At 53.0% G+C, this 21,808-nt stretch overlaps 1 protein-coding gene across 3 annotated transcripts in view; it reads left to right on the top strand.

Annotated features, from left to right (window-relative positions):
• The first annotated feature begins 1,336 nt into the window (after positions 1-1,336).
• LOC122389648 (oxysterol-binding protein-related protein 1-like) overlaps positions 1,337-21,808 on the top strand; it is a 44,321-nt gene continuing 23,849 nt past the window's right edge. The window contains exons 1-14 of one of the 3 annotated variants that reach the window (XM_043381858.1): positions 1,337-1,380; positions 1,890-1,977; positions 2,255-2,403; positions 2,567-2,727; positions 4,823-5,020; positions 5,295-5,439; positions 5,842-5,987; positions 6,190-6,396; positions 7,068-7,187; positions 8,428-8,553; positions 9,404-9,487; positions 9,996-10,197; positions 10,558-10,849; positions 21,571-21,781. In XM_043381858.1, coding sequence (XP_043237793.1) covers positions 2,286-2,403; positions 2,567-2,727; positions 4,823-5,020; positions 5,295-5,439; positions 5,842-5,987; positions 6,190-6,396; positions 7,068-7,187; positions 8,428-8,553; positions 9,404-9,487; positions 9,996-10,197; positions 10,558-10,849; positions 21,571-21,781 — 2,010 coding nt within the window. In that variant the 5' untranslated portion in view covers positions 1,337-1,380; positions 1,890-1,977; positions 2,255-2,285. Of the gene's footprint in view, positions 1,522-1,889; positions 1,978-2,254; positions 2,404-2,566; positions 2,728-4,822; positions 5,021-5,294; positions 5,440-5,841; positions 5,988-6,189; positions 6,397-7,067; positions 7,188-8,427; positions 8,554-9,403; positions 9,488-9,995; positions 10,198-10,557; positions 10,850-21,570; positions 21,782-21,808 lie in introns of all 3 variants that reach the window. The other 2 variants (XM_043381857.1, XM_043381859.1) reach the window with 2 other exon arrangements.

The following is a 21,808-nucleotide window of genomic DNA, read 5'->3' as shown; positions in this document are numbered from 1 at the left end:
AGGGATAGGAGCCACAGGTCTGGAACCTTCGACTGTGGTTAGATATTGACCCGAGGAATCGATTGCGAGCATTATTTTGGCGATCAGACGAAGCCTTGGGGCACTTTTGACGCGCCCCGTCCTTTAAGGGACGATTAAGGGATGAGGGATAGGAGCCACAGGTCTGGAACCTTCGACTGAGGTTAGATATTGACCCGAGGAATCGATTGCGACCATTATTTTGGCGATCAGACGAAGCCTTGGGGCACTTTTTACGCGCCCCGTCCTTTAAGGGACGATTAAGGGATGAAGGAATGGAGCTAGGGCAAAATAAATGTCATATTCGTGTTCCCCGTCCCCCAATTGACCTGATAGCACTTTTTGAAGCGATTCTGAATCCGACGCTGTATTCGTTGCTGTTGCTGACGCTAACTTCACGGACATGATAGTTCTGACAGAAGTCGGAGCCGAGGGCTGTTCACGGGCCCTGTGTGCGGTCGGACCGCACACAGCCTCGAAGCTCCGCCCACTTCGTCCCTACGTCAGCCTTCCGTCACCGCACACAGCGATCGCTGTGGCCGGTCGGGACTGGCCACAGCGGACCGTCCACCGCACGCAGCCGTGACGTCAGAACCGCCTACCCATCCCCTACCCCCACGCCTGCTGGACGCACCGCACACACCGCACGCAGCAGTGTGCGGTGCCCGTGAACACCCCTCCGGAGTCGATTTGGGTAGGTAACCGGAGTCTGAGTCGGAGTCGGAGTCGACACTTCTGCCCGGAGTCGGGGTCGGTGCTGGTTTTTGGAAGTCGGAGTCGGAGTTGGAGTCGGAGTCGGAGTTACCGAATATTCATATCGACTCCGCAGCCCTGCTGGTATGGGTAGTCATAAAGCAGTAACTATGTACTTAAGCAGGCGCTCTCCTTGGCTGCAAAAACAAGTGTGGCGCCTATACCTTCGACTACCCCAACCCTGGTATGTGCTTCTTCTACGATCTAATCTGGAACGACGGTCTGAAATTTTCATAATTTTTGCAAAAAGATGCATGAAATGGAGCGCGAGAAAGGGCGCTGCGTAGCACCGTACGATTTTTCTTTTAGAAAACCTTGGGATGCGTAAACACGTCTACTCGTTGCAATCCCCGACTCCTTGCTTCCCGCCGGTGCACCGGCCGCACCGGCCAACGCTGGCTATACTTTCCCCTGCCCTGTAGGTACTCACAAACCACTATGCTCCATTTCGACACATAGATGGCACTAGTGAAAACGCCTGAATGTATGCTGTACCGCCTCACACAACTTTCTGACGTCATAAGTGCTACCAAAGATAATTGTCTCGAGAGGGATCCTAAATAACATTCAACCTTGAAATAGGCGGAGACAAGTGTGTTTTTGTGTTGGGTGGGTAATGGTGTGGGTAATGGTGTTATTTCCGTTATTTCTCTCGACGTGTGTTTAGGTCAAGGCGTTTGGGTGATTCATTTGGCGCTGCGGAAGTCATATAACTTTTTTTACTGATGCGTATTTCACGATGACTTGAAGGTATTTCTTTCAGTTTACTCCTGTTTGTATTTGTAACATATCTTGCTTCTGTTTATTCATGATTTTTTTTTAATCCGCCAAGGTATACCTATTCATTGTACATTTCAAGCATGGTTAAATTGCAGACACTTAACCAAAAAAGCAGAGGCATTGACAGCTTAACACAGCTGGCACACTAGCTTACCCCGCGTGTAAAGTACTAAGCCAGCTCAAGCTCTGGATTGGGATTGGCCATATAAATATAGTTGCGGCTAGTCTCGACCTTGAGTCCTTGCGCCCTGAATTCTGATTTTATTTGTTTGAACAGCTTTCACGGTAGCGTGTCAAACGAGCAAATAAATTAATGAATGGATTATCTCTACATCTAGGAATGTCAATCGTCGTGAGGGGCTGAGGAGTGAGGACTAGAGCAATCCACATCATCAATTTAGTTTATTGCATCTGATTCTGATTCTGGTAAGCATTTCTGTGTAGTAGCGATTTAATTTGATTTTGAAAAGTGCACCTCATCTCATTGCTCTGCTCTTGAACTTCAGTTCTATGATATTTGGGGGAAACATAGCATTTTAAGCTCTCAGCATTTTTGGATTACCTATGCAACTGGATAATCTTTTCACTGTTCATCTTTGCAGCTATATTGATATAGATGGATTTTGATACCACCATAATTGTCTATTGTAGACAGTTTTTATGGGGTTGCCTGTGCATTATTTGTTCTGCATTTCAATTTCAGTGAGGAGACTCCAGTGAGTGGGCTCACCAGTATGGAGGAAAGTGAGGAGACCTTGCTGCGGGAGTGTCGCCTTGGCAATGTGGAGGAGGTGCAGACCCTGCTGGAGGCTAGAGCGACTGACCCAGACTCGCTCGATATCAACTGCAAAGGTAGGTGTTGCTGCATCCTGTTAAGTCTGTGCTGAAATGTTATGCTCTGGGTGTTGTTATATCAGCCTGTGAATGAAGCTAGGTATTTGAAACCATTGAGTGATTGTTGGCCATTGCCATATCTTACAAGTGGTTAATTACCCATTTTCCATGTTGTCTGCAGGTCGGAGCAAGCATTTTCTGGACCAGACGGCTCTGCACCTGGCCACCTACTTCGGCCACACTCGTGTGGTGGAACTACTTCTGGAGCATGGAGCGGACATCAACGCAGTCAACCAGTGCGGGGACACGCCGCTGCACAAGGCCGCCCATATCGGACACGAGGTACGTCACGATCGGACCGGCCACGGCTGCTAGTGTGCCTGCGGCTACGATGCGTGTGCCCATGCGTCTACCTCGTGTGCCGGCCGCCGCGTTCGTGGTGCGCACTACTGATTATGACACACTGTATGCCACTCTTTTGCTGATGAAGCCGTCGAAATCAACCGGCAAGGATGGTATTAGCGTACTGATGCTTCAGTCTTTCTTCTCCGGGATGGGCCACGTACTGCTAAACGTAGTGAATTCCAGCCTGGCTACTGGTGTCGTGCCGCGTGATTGGAAGCACGCACTAGTGACCCCTATTCCGAAGGGGAAGACGTCTGTGAAACCGTCTGATACGCGTCCCATATCTATTCTACCAGCGATTATGAAGCTGGTGGAGCGTATTGTTCAGGGCCAGCTGTCAAGCTATCTAGAGGATAACCACTTGCTTTCCGATGCTCAACACGGTTATCGCAAACAGCGATCCACCGAAACTGCTCTGCATACTGTAACGGACATGGCTCTTCAAGCCATGGACAATGGACAAATCTGTATTTTGGTACTATTAGATCTATCAAAATGTTTTGATGTAGTCCCACACGCAAAACTACTGGAAAAGTTGTCGGTATACGGTGTCGATGTGCAGTGGTTCCGTAACTATTTAGCGCATCATTCGCAGCAGGTGCAGATGAGGGGTGCAGATGGTGCGAGTCTCCTGTCAGATAGCAAACCCAACGAGATCGGTGTGTATCAAGGCGGAGCGCTCAGCTGCGTTCTTTATATGCTCTTCTCAAATGACCTGTGCTTGTGTGTGCCTGATGACGTCACCGTCGTTCAATTTGCGGACGACACGCAGCTCATGGTTACTGGCAGAAAATGTGATGTAGATCAGCTGATCGCACGCATGGAGCACGCGCTCTCCTGCGTTTTTCAGTGGTTTTGCCATAACGGCATGAAACTGAACGCAGGAAAAACAAAGATGCTCGTGATAGGAACGCCAGCAATGCTCCGCGGTTTGGCCCCTGTTACTGTGGATTTCTGTGCGACCACAATCACTGAGTCTAGAACGGTGAGGAACCTCGGAGTGACGATGGACCGTCATTTGAGTTTTGAGCCGCATGTCGACAGCGTTACACAGAAATGTACTGGCATGCTCATAGCACTGATGCATACACGTCATGTTGTGCCGAGGTCTGCCTTGAAGTGCATCGTCCAGTCACTAGTGATCTCGGTATTGCGATACTGTTTGTCCGTCTACGGATCGTGCGGAGAGACGCAACTTCGGCGGCTCCAAAAAGTACTGAACTTCTGTGCCCGGGTCGTATCGAACAAGCGGCGTCGCGACAGTGTGGCATCTGTAATGCGCGAATTGAAATGGTTATCTGCCAAGCGACTAATTGACTACCACACCGTGTGCGCTGTACAGCGAGCTATCGTGTCTTCCCAGCCTGAGCGACTGAGCAGCACCATAGGGCGCCAGGCGAGCAATCGCCACCAGCACGACACAAGGCGCGCCAATTTGCTCACGCTCCCGTCCATTCGGACGGAGGCAGGCCGACGGCGGCTGTGCTACAGGGGAGTGGCGCGACTCAATCAGCTCAAAGTTGACCCAATGGTGTCATCTTTCAGAGCTAACGCTATGAAGGTGCTGCGAGCAATGCCTGAACAAGATGCTTAGATTGTGTGTGATGTTGAGCATACGTACTGTGATTTGTGAATGCGTGGATGTGAGCTCGATATACTCCCCCTCCCCATGATATTCCCCATCGTATGACGTGAGCTTGTGAAAAGCCACTCCAATGTGTGGATCTGGCTCGAATATATCTGTATCTGTATCTGTATCTGAGGTGAGTAACAAAGATGGGACAGAAATGGACGGACACGGACACGGAACGGACACGGAACGGACACGGAACGGACACGGAACGGACACGGACGGAACGGACACGGACGGAACGGACACGGACACAGAGTCACAGACGGAACGGACACGGGCGGATATTGACGGAATCGAGACTAGTGCAGTTGCTCTCCCTTTCCTCTCCCCCGCAGTTGGTGTTGTTACTCCCCCTTCCTCCCCCAGGAGCTGTAGCTAAAACTCCCTCTCCTCCCGCAGGAGCTGGTGCTCCTGCTTCTGAAGCACGGTGCCTCTGTCAGCGTGGTGAACGGCGACGGCCGGCTGGCGGCGGCCGTCTCCTCCGACCCGTACATCAGCAGTCTGCTGCGGGCGGCGGCCGGCACCGAGCGGCGCCTGAGGCAGCAGCGGCTGCTGCGCGCCGCTAGCGACGGACTCACCACCACCGTCGACAGGATGGTGAGAGAGCGAGCACGCTGTGCTGTATTTTGACGTGAATTTTGAAGCTGAGGGAGCTGAGTATAATTTTGATAACTTTCAAGTCAAATGCTTTGTCACTCAGATTTCCTAGCGATGTGTATATAAAATCAAGTCAACACGTGCCGATCACAACTCGTGGATAAAGCCACGAGCCTTTACTGAAACAATGGTCACATTTCATTGTTCGTTTGGTAGGTAGTGCTCGTTAACAATTCACTGCACTGCTGACTTTCGTATACCGTGTGTCCGGCAGCTGAAGGAGCCTCAGCCGCCCAACATTAACTGCCAGGACGACCAGGGTAACACGTGTCTGCACGTGGCCGCCTATAGAGGACACAAGGCCATGGCCGTGCTGCTGCTGGAGAATGGCATCGACACGACCATCAGGAACAGCCAGGGTGAGTCCTGCACTCAGGCAGGGTGAGTTCAGACTCTGCTACCCTGACAGGGTGAGCTCAGCACACGAGTGGTTGAGCTAACTCAGCCAGTGTGAGTCTGGCACTCCAGCACCCTGACAGGCTAAGTGGAGACTTCTGAGAGGGCAAGTTAGCTCAGCCAGGATTAGTCCAACCAACACCCATTCGTAGGACAGTCTTGAGTGAGTCCAACACTGTAATTGTTGAGGCGGCCTCACCTGAAATGATCATTTCACGCCAACAGTGCAATTGTCGAGGCGACCTCACCTGAAATGATCATTTCACGCTGGCCCATGATTTCAGACAAGTAGCTGACAATACCGTGACCTCTCTGTACCCGTCCAGGTTATTTGGCACTACTGACCTCTTCTGCCCTGACCCCAGGTCAGCTGGCGGTGGACCTGACCCGGGACGAGCAGATGCGCCAGGTGCTGGGCGTGCTGCCCGTCCGCCGGCTCCAGAGGACCGCCGTCCGCTGCGAGGGACCCCTGGTGCGCCGGCACCGCTTCACCGGCTGGAAGCCCGTCTGGGTGAGACTAAGACGCCCTCTCTGGGCTGGAAACTCGTCTGGGTGAGAGCGAGACGCCGACTCTAGGCTGTAAGCCCGTCTGGTTGAGAAGCCCGTCGTATGTGACCTCTAGGAACCGTGTAACCCCTGCAACCAATGTGTAACTTATGTGACCCGTGTCTCGTCACCCTGTGTGACCCACGTGGCCCACGTGTGACCCTCAGGCGGTGCTGGAGCGCGGCGTGCTGACCTATTTCGGGTGCCGGGCGGACGCCAGCAGCGGAGTACGCAGGAAGGAGTTCCGGTACCTGGACGGGGCGCGAGTGGCGGCCGGGGAGAGTCCAGAGGGAGCTACCATGGTGCTGCAGTTTAATAACGGCACCATGCACCGGCTGAGGTGCGACGACGGAGACGACCGGGTCAGCCGGCAGGTCAGTGAGTAGGGGGACAGTAGGATCAGTCGGCAGGTCAGTTAGTAGATAAACAACAGGGTCAGTCAACTGCTCAGTGGGGACGGGGAGGGACAGGGAGGGTCAGCTGACTGGTTAGGCCGGAGACAGGGTCAGACGACAGGGTCAGTGGGGAGTCGACGTGTCAGTGAGGAGACAGATTGAGCTGACTGGTCAGTCAGGGGGCATGGTCAGCTGGCAGGTCAGTGAATAGGGGCCGGTCAGCCGACAGGGTCAGGTTAAATGACAGGTCAGTGGGAGAAAAAGAGTCAGTCGACGGGGTCAGTAGATGGGACAGGGTCAGTCAGAGGCAGGGAGGAACGTCAGTCCACAGGCTAGTGGGGAAGATATGGTCAGCCGACAGATCAGCCGACAGGGGCAGACGTCAGGTCAGTCAGGGGGAGACAGCGTCAGTGAGAAAGGACAGGGTCAGTGACAGGTCAATCAAGGGGTGCCCGCGGCAGTCAGTTGACGGGGCAGTTACGCTCACAAAACACTGCTCACCTCAAAGCACCGCTCAGTGAGGTCGGTCCGTGAGGATTGAAGCATTGCATTTACATATTATTTCGTCATTTGTATCCACCAACGTATTCCACCACGTGGCTTACCAACGTGTTCTACCTTCTCACTTATCCCCTTTGTCACCGTTTCAGAAGTGGATGAACGCGCTGCAGGAGCACATCGAGTTCAGCAGCTACTACATCCGACAGGGTCCGGCCGGCCTGCAGGACCCCGACGAACAGGAGCTTCTCAAACCGCTCGGATCCATGCAGGTAGGTACCGTAACGTGCTGAAATGTTCAGCCGTTTACCTTAACCCTATTAGTGGCAGGGGGGGGGGGGGTTGTTTTTATCCACCCCTCAGGTTTTTCGGGAATATCTCCGAAACCGCTGAAGCTACGATGCTGAAATTTTCTGACTTTTCCTAAAACTAAATTGGGCACATTCCCTGAAAATTTCAAGTTCATAACTTTACCAGGGGCGGCTCCAGGGCACTGGGAATTGGGGGGTCCTATTCGTGAAGCGAGTCATTTGGGCGAAGATCACGATGCTGCACCAGTTTTACGAACAGTGAATGAAAGGTATCATGTGATAACATATACAAAGTTATTGTGCATCCTCTTTTGACACGTTTTTGCTATAATAGGCGGATCCAGGCGTCCAAAAAGGGGGGTTATTTTTTACCTCCCAACATAGGTACCCTGACACCGCCTATGCATGACCAATACAATTTTAGTCGTTCTCTCACAAGAAAATTGTAACATAACAAGACCATTGCCACCCTTTTTAGAAACAGTACCAACAAAAACCTTATTTACTATACTTTTTGTGTACCCCCAATCTCAATGATCTGTATCCGCCTATGATTTTTGAAAATGCATATTTTTAGGATCTAGTGAATTCCTGGTTCATTCTCTATCGATCGGCAAAAGTTGCGTTAAGATTGGTTCAGAAACCTGGCCGTGATAAACAGTCTAAAATGTATCTGCAATTTGCCCTTTTTTACCCCCCTCTACCCCCCTATTGACATTTTTTAATTTTATTTTATTTAGAAATGTAGATCTCGTTGAGTCAAATCGAATGCCGTTTGAATTTTGAAAATCGGCCCGTTAGATCTCGAGATATCAAGGGGGGGGGGGTCGTAAACAGCCCCCCCCCCTGCCACTAATATGGGGTAGCCAGGAGCCTGCCACTAATAGGGTTAAGTCTCGTAACCGGACGCTGTGTTCTTACTTGTACTGTTGTTTTTAAGGAAGTCCGGTATATCAGCAGCTGAAATGCGGCGAATGCCCACCCTTCACCCAGGCGCGGTCCGAATTTGACAGCGAAAACGATTGAAGCAAACTGGATGGGACATTCATTGCAGCGCGATAATTGCTGTTCAGCTGGCCCAATGCAAACAAAAGAGAAAGACCTTGACAACCGTCTGTCATTGAATGCACGGACCGATATGTTATGAGTTTGTTTCGAATGTCAGGCTTGTCAGCTCTGCCCCGTCTGTTCGTGCCGTCAGGACGCGATGCAGTCGGCCAAGGCGCAGGAGCAGCTGCTGCGGGAGCACCTCCAGCAGATCACAATGCTGCTGAAGGCCGTCCAGGCGGGTCAGGAGACCGAGCCGCACACACTGCTGCTCCTAGAGGTCAGTGATGTCAGAGGACCGAGTCGCACAAACTGCTGCTCCTAGAGGTCAGTGGGGTCACATTTGAGAGGTCAGTGGGGGCAGGAAACGGAACCGCCCACACCTCTGCTTCTATAGGTCTGTGAACACAGAAGTCAGTGGTCAGATGCCAGTCACTGGCCTATGATCAGTGTTCAGAGGTCAAAGCCATATTCGGTTGGAAAAAGCTGGTATCAGTTACTGTCAGGTGTCCGATATTAATCACTCGGGTCGGTTATGTGTGACCACTCACGCGAAAAAAGAACGGCTGGTCTGACTGACCAGCCGTTAGATGTCAGTGGTGTCAGTGTACGGTGGGAGGTCAGAGGTCACAGGCTGTACTGGTCAGGGGCTCACGGCTGTGGGGGTACAGGCATACCAGGGGTCAGCGCGTGTAGTGACCGACCACTGCGCAATTAGTGAGCTGACTCTGCCGATTTGCAGGGCTGAGTGAGTGTGGTCTGACAAGGATCTATTGCTGATGTAGCTCTGGTGTGCTCTAGCCTTGCTGGTACTAACTAATTAGCTACACTCCTGGGCGTATGCGTGGGCGCCAACTCAGTTGATACTTTCTAATTAACATGACTGGCAGTGGTGCTTGTTCGATAAATACTGCACATTTATTCTCATATTATGATGTCGACTTCAAGTCTCGTCTGTGAGGTATGTGTTATACTTATACCGTTTCCCCATATCACTTTGACCTGTGCCCAGTCAGAAGCTATGCACCTGTGTCAAATCCCCTACTAAACCGTACCCCATTACCCCGTAGAGCTGTAACCCCCTGTTCCCGGTACCACGTGGTGACAGTGTCCCGCTCTCCATTCCACAGAAGCTGCAGGCGACCAGTGACAGCGCCAACCACATGGTCACCAGCCTGAGCCACTGCCTCGCACTCTTCACACAACAGGAGGAGGTCAGTGCGGGCGACTCTAGCAGCGTCACCGCTCGGTGTGCGCCCCGATAGCGTTACCGCTCTTGCTCAGTCGTGACTGGACGCAGGCTGACCGGCAAATCTGCGCGTGTTGTAGGCAGTACATCTTTTTGTAGGCATTTATTTATTTTCTTGTGTTTGTTTTCCTTAATTTTCCTTCTTATTCTGTACTTTTCTATTTTGCTCCGTATCATAAATCAACCGAAGTAACTTATTTATGTATCATATTTGAATGCCACTTATCTGTCTAGTCTACCTTGTCCTCACGAAAACTGAAGTCAGGCGCGCAAGGCCTACTCTGAAAGCCGTGGTGTGCATTCTGTCAGTTCGCTCTCGCCTGCTTCCACTGCCCTCTCGCCTTTTGATGCCTTGTCCTTTTCCTGACTTTCTCTCTCCCTGACGCGCCCCTCCCTCCCTCTGCCTGTCAGGTGCGCCAGGAGCGGGACCCTCCCACTCCTCTCCCTGACGCCCCCCCCCCTCTGTCTGTCAGGTGCGTCAGCTGCAGGTGCGACAGGAGCGCGAGCGGTGCCGCGTGCTGGAGCAGTCGCTGCACGTGCTGGCCACGGAGCACCACCAGCTGGAGCTGACGCTGCAGCAGAGCCTGGCGCTGGAGACGCCCTCGGCCGCCGCCGACCGCCTCCTCGACTGCACCGTCACATCCGAGGATGAGTTCTTCGACGCCGACGATGATGGTTAGTTTCAGTGGAGGGGGTTTCGGAGGGTGTAAATTCAGTCTGGCTGTCCATTCGCCTCTCCTTCCTTCCGTGTTCCACCATCCCAGCCTGGATGGATAGCTCTAACGGCCTCTTGCTACCGGGTACCTTACCGGGTATCACAGGCGTTGGTATGATCGTATTCATTACGATTTTGTGCCCAGTCTGAGCAACTGAGTCGTTGCTATTGAACGATTGTATGCTGACCTGCAATGGGCCACCTACAGACCGCTGGCCGAAGTGTTGGCACCTTACCTCTGATATGATCTGACTTCTCCCTTCAGGTGCGAGTACGGAGCATTCCCCTGACCTCTGACCTGCCCTGATCTCTTTCCTCAGACACGGGCGACGACTTGACGCTGACGAGCTGCAGCACCCCGTCGGGCAGCACCCCGCCGACCCTGAACGGCAGCAGCGGCACTGGCCGGGACGACTCGCTGCTCTCCCTGCAGTCTGCCGGCCGGGACGACTCGCTGCTCTCCCTGCAGTCTGCCGGCCGGGACGAGTCGCTGCTCTCGCTGCAGTCTGCCGCCTCCTCCCTGACAGTGGTGTCTTCAGAGGGAGGACGGTACCGGCGGCCACGCGCCCGCCTGCCGAGGACAGTCAGCCGACCGGCGCCCGGACCGGGCAGGTGAGTTCTCCTCCGTCCCCACAACCCCCACAGCACTACCCCTGCACAGTTGGCCGCAGACCCGCCTGCCGCGGAAGTTTTTAGACTGGCGTCTTTACCAGGCAGGTCAATTCTCTACCGCCATCGCCATCGGCCGTACCCCGACGCCGGGCGTGGCGAGACAGAGCATCCTTTCAGCCCGTCTGGTGTTATCATCACGGTTAGAGCACCGATTACGTGGTAGAACTGAGTCCGACGAGAATGGGTGTGCTCGTCCCATTCGCTGACCAAGCAGAAACTTTTTGTCGCGACTGGTCAGTCGGTGGTATGCGAGGTGGTTAGTTATTTGGTAGTGGTCTGATGTCTGATTATTGATATTATTGACATTTTACTGATCTAGCTATCCTAGATCTCGTTTTGGGGTTAAGCTGGTCCATTGGTCCCATACACTACAGCCATGGCCTGTATAGTCCACAATAACAGCGATCTCTAGGGTTCTAGTTGATCGTGTCTTGTCGACTGCATTGTCCGTAGTGGAACAGATCTGGTATAAAGCAATCCAAACATGCCTGTTCCCCGCACATCCTGTAAAAGTTAACGAGATCGAGTCGTCACAGTGCGCCAATTGCTGCGACGCATATCAACGTGCTTGATAAACCAGAATGTCTCGCACTTACTGAGCTCATTCATAGCCTGCTGATGATGCGCAATTTATCCGCTATTCTGCCTGTTGTCCCCAGAGCCGGCACTGGCTAATTCATGCCCGCCATTGTTACGTGTTGTTGGTTTGGGTCCCTGCGTGTCGACTAGCGTCGCCCAAAACCGACGGCCTGCGCACCCGACATCTAACGATTTGTGTACTTTACGGGCCCATTGTTCGTTTCCGACATTAGTTTCCGCCACTGCCGACACGGTATAAAAGCACCTCGCCTTTTTTATTCTAGGTTGAGTAGAGAGGCATTGTGAATGTATAACACGGCTCACTCAGGGACAGAAGCAAATGAGGTGCGATCTGGTGGGCTTAAAACGAAACTAAGGAGTGGGAACGGTAGGGGGTTGGCCATGTGTGATGGCTAACGCTAATGAAATCGACTCAGTATTATAGCCGACTAGCATTCAAGACATGTTTGTAGACTTACAACTGTCATCCAAACTCAAAAACACTTCACGTTATTTTGCTAAACCATCCTCTCCTGGTTATTTTCCTTCTCGAACTCATTTTCGAAGTTATTATGTATTCTCTGTGAGCATCCCACTGAGTGAAGTGGGGCCCAGAGACGCGCTCTTCATCTACCCCAGTTACCGCGTACTGGTCCGTTGGGACGGCAAGTTACGGCCGACTTTAAAAACACCCTGTTGACACGAGAAGCAGCCTGTGGCGGTGACGGGCGCACGGGACTACACCCGTGGGACCGACCCTAGCTGGCGGGACGGTGTGAGTTGTGTCCATGTTGGTGGTTGAGTGTCGGACGCGTATGCCACGACAATTAGTCAGCGGCAAGATCGCTTGCCGACGGGACTTGGCGAGACTGGTTTTCTGTGCTTAGTTTTGAAGCTGTTGCGAAATTTCAACTACTTTTAGCTTCGCAGCAGCCCGGGTTGGATACTTTTACTCTCCGGGCGAGATTGAGTTTGGCAGACAGAGATCATCTGTATATTTTTACAGCATTTTGAAGAGAAGTTTTGTGAAGAAGCCGATGAGAAGCTATAGTGAACGCTGCACATGCAATTTACTAAAATAGTATGTCTCGACATTTAGGCCGTGCCGTCATCATGCTCAGATATACATAGCTAAAATTGGCATTCCGGGAATCCATTGGCTCGGTCAGCGAGGCATTATTAGTACAGTACACTCGGCCCCATTCCAACCGTATTATAACCAAAAAGTCAAGAGGAGCGTACACTGGCACAGCTGCCGAGCCTTATACAGAGGAGATTACGGGCTCGTTCCAATGCTCACGCAGCCCAGCGACACTTAGCTCATCGAGCTCAGCTGCTCACGCTGCCACTCAGCTACCCACACGGTCCAGCGACCCTCAGCCCAGCGACTCTCAGCTCAGCGGCCTACTCGGCCGAATGAGCCATCAACAGCTGTCAGCTGCTCACGCAGCCGGATGACCCGCCGAAGCTGGTACAGCCTGCCGGCGCCGGCCGCCGTTTCCCGTAGCTGACCCACAGTCGACTGACGGGCCAGGCTCGGTGTCGGCACGAGCGACCAGGCTCGGTGTCGGCACGAGTGACCTTTTCGACCGGTAGACGTGCCGCTCGGAATGAAGCACCCATAAAACATGGAGCGGCTGCGGCTATAACACCTGGGCATACCGTCTGGGTGCAGTTCACAGGAACTCGAGCCGGGCTGGTTCGGGGTAGCAGCTTCTGACTGAAGTCTTTCTGGATGTGTTAACAAAGTTATCGAAGTTGGACGGCTGTGAAGTTCTGGACATTACTGAAAACGAGCTGACATCTAAATTAGAGGGGACTACTGTCAAAAGTAGTGGTGTTGGATTGGATTCACGGAAAGCCTGAGAGTATGTGACTTCTTTCAGGAGAGCTATTGATATCCATTTTTTAACAGAAAACATGCTATCTACCTTGAACAAGAATATCAAAAAGTAAATGAGTGTTTACCGGCGCAAACCTATGCTGAACTCAACATTGCTTAATGCGTGTAGTGCGTTATTCATTTTATTCATCCTCTTTCGTTTCCTTTAGTTTCACCGTTCTTTCAAAGTCTATTGCAAAACTGAACTCGATATTTGTGTGATTAAACTATCCTCCGTTCATCGAGTTGTGTCACGTAACTTTTATTTGACTTAAATTTGTGAGCCTGCTGGCATGCGTTTTTATGACTTTATTTTATGGCAGGTCTTTTATTTAATGTTGAAATCCATTGGGCACCCTGGAAGCTAATTTTAGGCGAAAGTGAATAGCATATGTACATGCTCGATGAATAGGTGCAGCCGATAGAGGTCAATGGTGCAGCCGCTCATGTATATAATGTCGCTCAGTCGCGATGTTGCAAAAATAAATATTCCGCATCTAGTATTTGATCAATTATTTCACCGATCTTCATATCCATTGGAAAATCAGTCTGCGCATTCGCGATCTATGAGTTGGATCCAATATGACAACTCGTACTCATCTGATAATACCTACGTTTAGTTCTCCCACAGTCATTCACTCCGAACGTTGATTATCGCACTACCTTTCCGCGAGACTATCACTGTGAAAGCATTATCCAAATACTGAGCACACGCTCGTCGCTCATCAAACATTCTGCATCCCCCATCTGCAGCGGACAAGTGCGCTACATTTACCATTCCCCTTTCCGCGGCGGGCGGCACTGTGACAGGTCGGCCGGCTCAGCTGGCGACCCTTCCGATTCGGCCCTTCCGATCCGGCCCACTCGGCCCGCCGGAACCGACGGAATCTGGGCACCGGCGAGGCTGCCGCGTTCGATCGCCCGCCGCCCGCCGCCGGTGCCAGTCGATCCCCAGCCACCGCAGGGAGCGTCCGGCCGCCGCGCGCTCCGCTGCGCCCGGTGACGACCTTGTGAAAGTCTGCCGCCTGCAGTGGCGCCGGTGACGTCTTCGCTTACACGTGGTCCATCCGTGCCGGAGCCGGTCGGACCGAGCACCGGTCCAGGGCAGGCGCGCGCGACGCACCAGTGCAGTGGGTCGCAGCGGACCGGTAGGCGGTGGAATCTGCCGTGCTGTATGCAGTGAACCTGTGACCGGCGTGGAGGCGGTGTGGAGGTGGTGTGAAGCTAGCGCTCAGGCAGAGTGTGTCGGAGTGAAGCGGTGTGAACTGGCCTGTGACTGCGTGCCCGGTGTAACCAGCCACTTACAATGCCGGACGAGGAGTCGGAACAGCCCGAGGGCGACTCGGAGCGGGCCAGAACCAACGGAACCGGCCACATGTATCGGTGGGTTCCGTCAGACATGGAGCTGGGTGGTGTTTGAGGGGAGGGGACAGGGAATCGGGGATGACCAGCTTATCAGCAAAGTTGGAATGGTTTCTGATATATGTGACTTCCCTTCGAGAAGTGCAAGGCTCATTTCTCATTAATGGCTCGAAAGGTCCTCTTTTTCCTTATCTCTGTTCAGGTGCTTCAGAAACTAGTCGTAGTCTCACTCGGTAATCGGATCTGCAGTACGTCTACTCTGAACTCTGTTCCAATTACCCGCCGGGCTGCGAGCTCGGGGCTCCGGATACCTACAGCTCAACTTTCCGCCTCCGTTTGGACAAGGTGCTCTTGAATATCCGGCACTCAATTAACTCTCCAATGAGCAAACTTGAACGTTTAGATTAGAACTAATTTCTAGGATTAGTTTGGGTCTGGCGCTTCGTCTTGCTAGATCCGGGACGCGTTTCGGTCTTCTGGGACCGTATTCGCTAATGGAGGCTTCCTTTGGCCTGAAATGGGCGGTGTGCGCGCAGGAAAGGCGCTCCCTAATGAGCCGTTAGGCCGCGGGCGAATTTATTATTCCACCACTGACTAGGCGGAAGCCAACTTGTCCACCACGCTTAGCAAAGCGGAAACCATCCTGTTATGCTGGAGCGTCGCCACGTCAAAGCTAAATGATGAACAGTTGAAAAATGCAGAGTTTATTGACTAGCGGTCGATGGTAAGCGGTCGATAATCCACATATAGTCGTCAGTGCGTATCAGTGACTAGCGACTAGCAGTGAACTATAGAACACGGGGTAGTTAATGTTAGGAGGTGGTCGATAGTCTATAGTTGTCCGTGGGCAGCGCCGAGTCATAATCGGAGTTTGGTGGGCTGTTGAAGTTTTTAGTCAGTGGCCGATAGTCGTCAGTGGAAAGCGGTTATCGGAGATCAATGGTCACGTGTTTGGTAGGGGTGGGTAATGAGAAGACCAACGGTATTTGGAGCCCAGTTCCAGTTGTAAGTGGTGTTGGTGGACCGTAGGTGGGCTAGTGCCGACTGCCGACCAGCCAGCTACAAAATCCGACCGTCAGGTAGAGCGCTGACCGGCTTCCGCCGACGCTGTCGGCTCGGTCACAGTAGCTTCTATGGCCTCGGCAGCACTCTGCACATCAGATTCGGTCTCCATCACCTGCAGGTCAGCTAAGCAGGCACACGCGTCCCAGACTGACCCTCGTCCCTGGGTCGTCAGGTGGCGGAAACCGTCGTGATAGCGGCCCTCTCCGCGACTGACGGCTACATTTCGCCGAATCAGTGACGGTGGTAGGATCAGCTGACGGCTGCTCTCACAGACCCGGGGGTTTCCAGGGCTTAGGCGGTCATGCTCGGTCGCTCTCATATGTTGGTGTGATGGTTTCTGGCGGGTGTTCTTACGAGGTCCTGTGGTTCAAGAGCTGACGGGCGACCTCCGGCTAGTTTCGAGCGCTGACGGTCGTTTTCCCAGGCTCGCTGGTGTCCCACTGATGCCTGCTCCCAGGGCTCCACGCAGTGATTAGTTCCGTGACGACGGACGGGTGAAATTGTCACACCTGATGCGCCGACTTTCTAACTCCATTCAGCTGAGAGTAATCCGTTCCGGCCCTCACTGCTTTCCATGGCAACTGGCGGTCAAGAAATAATTAGGTATCGCCAACTGCATTAATTTATTTTTGGTGTGTGTCCCGGCCCAGCCATCTGTTTATTTGTTGGTTCTGGGACCCGCCCACCATCACAGGTGTGTGCGCAGGCACAGCCCAGCTGATGGCGTGACTCAGAGTCGGATGACCGCTCCCACTCCCCCTACCCCCAACCCCCAACCCCCATCCCACCAGCACATCACACCTGGTCACGCGCCGATGGGCAAACCGTGGTGGGTTCTAGTGGGGATGGAACTGTCCTCGGGCGGTTTGCATAGGAGCATTAGTGCGTTCGAATGTACGTACTCTGAATAATTCCCTCGATCGGAGGATCAGTGCCAAAGCTCTGAATAATGCGTCGTACTCATTTGCACCTGGATGAGTTAAGACGGCTGACGAGGACGAACGTCGTACAGGGAGGGACAGAAATGGCCCGTAGGGACTGGCAGAGGCTCACAAAGACGGCCCCTATAGACTGACAGAGAGGCACTTACTCTAGCCTCATGGACTAGCAGCCAGACACGCACATGGACGGTCCTCAGGGACTCGCAGAGACGCACATAGACGGCCTCCCTCCCCCGCCGCCGCCGCCTAGGACCGAGATCGATAGAAACGAGTCGGTATTGACGCCCTATCTGGGGTCTTACGCGAGGAGCGCCGTGCGGCGCCGTGCTGCGCAGCAAATTGGGTTACCGCCAGCAGTGATGTGTGGATCTGTTTAGAAATGGTGGTCGCCGATGTAATGCCGAACGCTGCTGGCCTTTTGTGGCTAGAAAGCCGAAAACTCGCGAGCGAACGGGCTGGTGAATGGATGGAAAACGAACGAGTGATTGCGTGGGTGCCAGTGAATGCATTCGTGATTAATGCATGCATGATTGAATACACGTATCGACGTGCGAATGCGCGGTGGATGAAACTAACGGGCGGCTGAATAAACCAGCAGGGCTATCGTCGCTGGCCTTTTGGTTGGGCGCCGGCGGCGTGCCGGTTTACGAGCCCCCCGCGAGCCATTGGCGTCGAGTAGCGGCTGTGCTGGGGGCGAGCCGACCGTCTGGTGGTGCGCTGACTCAGCGCTGACCGCCGCCCCGGGCAGTTCCCGAGTCAGCAGCGCGCCACGCTGTCAGCAGCCGTGCTGAGGGGGCTATCAGCGACTCATGCCGCGTCTGCAGGCTGTCTAAACAGTACATCGTGTTCAGCGGCGGGCGGCGCTGCAGCGTGACCCCTCTGTCCACTCCAAGCTATGCTAGTCATACCCATTCCTCCGTTCGTTGACGTTAGTCCTACCTGACCTCCCTGTGAACATTTCCTTACCCCTCTCAGCCCTGTAACCCCTACGCCTTACCCCTGTCCTTGCGAACTCTGTAAAAGTGTTGTATGTATGTATGTATGTATGTATGTATGTATGTATTGATCTAAAATCCATCCACATAACATGGTTTTTCAGGATTCAGCGTCATGCACAATACAGTAAAATGCAAGAAGGCAATAGGCACTGGCAGATAAAATAAGACAACTAATTGCACTAAAACCGGAATAAAACACAGCACCCTAAGACCTCAGGCTTCGCTGGCCGCCACTGCGCGGCGAAACGCGGTCAGCGTGGGCTGCTCCCTGACGGCCGGCGGCAACCGGTTCCACGCGGCAGCAGCGCGGTAACTAATGCAGCGCGGTGTTCTGCCTATCCCGCGTGAACCCTGCCTGACTTCTTTGTCCGCTGACTCTTCGATCATTCTGCTCGACCCCTCGCAATTTTATCCAACCCCTGTACTCATTGCCTTGTCGGCACGAGTAGCATCCTTTCATCATCGTTAGTACGCCGCGGAGCACTGCGGTGATTGCTGCCTCGGATTCGGTTAGTTGGTCGCCCGGTGTGATGACCTGTGATGATTGGTTCAGTACGGTCTCGGACGGCTGTCGGTCGCTAGATTCATTTGTAATGAAGTTTGGAGGTGTTGGCACGACTGTCAGAACAGTGGTGGACTGGGGAGCGGCAGGGTTCTGTTCCTTGTCCCTGCCACCTCTAACTCCGTCCTCTGCGCGGGCCGAGCTGCGCCAGCCGCTCCACTATCATCGGACACGCCACCTCACCGGTCGATGCTCGGACTATGTCGAACAGAGGCCGAGGAGGGCGGGGATGAGCCGCGGCGCCCGCTCCGCAGCTGACCTGTGGCTTCGTCAGCAGGGAGCGGCGCATCGGAACACGCCCGGGCGGACAGGGGCCCGGCTGGGGGTGTCGGATGTTATAAATCACATCATTTATCTCCCCTGCCTACCCCTCCTGCCTGGCTCGGTCAGTGTCCACTGTCCATCCTTTTTCTCTCGAAATGTAGCGTAATGCTCATCCCGTTGATTTTTGTTCCGATCCTTCGGGCTTCGACTCTATCTCTCCGCCGACCAATCCGCCTCTATCCTTCCTCCCACTCACCGGCATCTCAGTTGAATTTGCAGTCTGAGTACGCCTCTGCACGGCACATGCCTGGGTCATCCCGTCGTCGCCTTCACATGTCCCCCCCTCCCCATCTCCGCACAGCCGGTCCCCTGATCAGTCTGCGCTGCTGGCGGACCGTTGTAGCTGCCCGCCGCGCCCTCGGCATCAGGGCGTAAGTCTGACGTGTGACCACACGTCGCAGTATTTGCATATTCAGAGCCTGTGGAGATCTGCAGCCCAGCTGGCAAACTGCCAACCAGCCGGTCCCACCAATCGGTTGCTGGTCTTTCAGGTCACCGCATTGGGTCTCTCGGTCGAACCAGTCCAGCACCGCGCGCTGTGGGTCTTTGGCCACAATCCCGCAGCTGAAGGTCGCTACAATCCAGATGTGGCTCGCGCTTTATTTGCTGATTCGCTTGGTTCTATACTGGATGTGCTACTGGAATCTCTGGCTCTTGTGGTCTAGGGTGACCGCTATTCGTCCAACCTACCTCTCATCTGTACCCTATACCGTCCGCTAAAGGGCGCCTTCTGCTGTGCAGTGTGCAGTGACCTGCCACACTGCACCTGCCCTCCCCTCCCGTCCCCTCCAATTCCCTGACTGTCACCGGGATAACTGCTCGGCGGCGGCCGCAGAATCAATGCACCTGTTTACAGGGGCGGCACGCGATCGACACGGTCACGTCACGTCCGTCCCCCCCTCCCCTCTGCCCTGGAGAGAGGGAAGGATAACCCTGTGTTACCGCCGCCGGCCGAGGAGGTGCCGCTAATGGCCGGAGGCGGTTCACCGGTAATTGTGCCGCCACCGACGCTGCCTACAGAGACTGGTCTGGTCTGCTCTCATCTGGTTTGGTCTGGTAGGGCCGGTCTAATGTGGGTCGAGATCGCCATATGATGGCCAATACCGCGGCGGCTTGGTATTAAAGCCGGGCTGAACGGTCGGTTAGACGCGTTATTGGTGGGATTTTCAGTGCGGGTGACACTGAAATGGTAGAGCATTACAGTCTGAATGACGGCATCAATATTGATACAGCTGATCATAAATAATGGAACCCCAGTTGTAACGCATCGCTGCATTCCCACATTAATTATTTCTGGCTCTGAGTTGTATGAACCGGTTTTGAGCTGTTCACTATCGGCATATCGCACCATGCCGGTCTGAATGAGTGGATTGGCTGGTGTCGCGAGGTCTGAATATCGGTGGCTGTTGTTACCAGCGCCCAGCGGGGACAGTTTCGCCCGAAAACATCCCATTACCTGTCGACCGACTGATCAGACTGGCTTAGCGAGTTCGACGAATCATCAATATTGCTGCTGCTACTTATTCTGGAGTTCGGTCCGTCTACCTGCTTATCCAGCGCTTGCTATCGTTTAGCTGAATTAGTTAGAACCAGGCATCGGTAGGATTGTGATTGCAGGATTGCAAAGTCCTGATTGCATTCCTTTTTGGTGGATTGCACCTGGATTTGAAATCAATTCCAAAAAACAGGGTTTGATTGCGGATTGGATTGCATCATACTTCCAATTTTTGCAATCCAATCCGGATTGTGTTTGATTAGTGCTTTGAAATGGTTTGTTGCGATTGAAAATTATGAGATCGGCTTCATCGGCTTAATGTACTTTGCTATCAAGGGCTTTACATCGAAACTTGAAATAATTTAAACGTTTTTAATTTAAACGCTCAAAATAATATACCTACGCTGATGAACTACATAGGAAGGGCAAAATTACGTATTTGAGGGCGAGTTTTAGAAATATAAAACACTGGTTGGGTAGAGGTTTAAATGTGGGGGTGTTTTAGGCAAAAAATATTTCCCATAAAATACCTGTGCTTTAGATAGGAATTACTCGCAAGACTAGGTACTAGAAATGGGTGATTTGGGGATGGAGGCACGGCCCTATGCCCCCTCCCTCCCCCAGATCCACTAGTGCACATAATAATACAACAGGATTGCAAAAAAAAAAATGCGGATTTGATCACAATCCAAGTGAAAAAGGGGATTGCGGGTAGGAATGCAATCCACTTCGGCACTAGGAATGTGGATTGGGAATGCAATCCTTTCAAAAAGGATTTTACCGATGCCTGGTTAGAACAAACGAAACCGAAACTGATGACGTGATTGAATGGATGGCAATGATTTGATGATGATGTGAAATCAGAAATACAGAGAAGTCAAGAGGTCTCAGATGTTGAACTGCCGGTTTGCAGCCACTACAAAGCTCTCTGTCTTATAGCGTGATCTGCCTCAAAGAGAGCGCCTTGTTGAGCGAAAGCTCTCCTTGTAGGAGGTTCACTGCCCACTCGTCTGAATGGACCTCTTTCAATTCGGTCTCTGAGATCGTCTGACAATCATTTAAGATCTGCTGACGTGGCTCGTGATGGTCGCTTTGCTGGGGTGTGCCACACTAAAGATGCTGCACTGCAGTTTTGAAACACGCCCGGTTCCGGTTGCATGTTCGCGTCTGTGTACCGCGTGGTGGTTCCTGCGTGCAATAGGTACAGTACACGCGCTTAGTATCAGTTGAGGTGTCGTAGGCTTACGCTGTATTAACTTGAAAATGAAATTGGAATGCTAACATGAATAGGCTTGTTTCAGCGATTTGCGCGTTTAGCTCAAATTACCGCGACCTTTATGTGTTAATTTCTCTCAGCACTATGCTTGAACTGCGGCGTCTTCCTGTATCTTTTTATGTATTAGTACTGTCGCACACTACTATTCTCTCACACCGCTGCCTGTCTGTATTTCAGGACGCGTCTGCCGCACGAGCAGGTGACCTCGGACAACTTCAGCGTGTGGTCGGTGCTGAAGAGCGCCGTCGGCAAGGAGCTGACCAAGATCACCATGCCGGTGGTGTTCAACGAGCCGCTGAGCTTCCTGCAGCGTGTCTCCGAGTACATGGAGTACGCGCACCTGCTGCAGGCCGCCGACCGGGAGGCGGACAGCGTCAGCAGAATGCAGGTCAGAAACATAGAGACAGTGTCAGTC

This window comes from Amphibalanus amphitrite, unplaced genomic scaffold, assembly GCF_019059575.1.
Source record: "Amphibalanus amphitrite isolate SeventyFive unplaced genomic scaffold, NRLGWU_Aamphi_draft 000366F_arrow, whole genome shotgun sequence".
In the NCBI taxonomy this organism is placed as follows: domain Eukaryota; kingdom Metazoa; phylum Arthropoda; class Thecostraca; order Balanomorpha; family Balanidae; genus Amphibalanus; species Amphibalanus amphitrite.
This window is presented reverse-complemented; position numbering and strand designations above follow the sequence as displayed.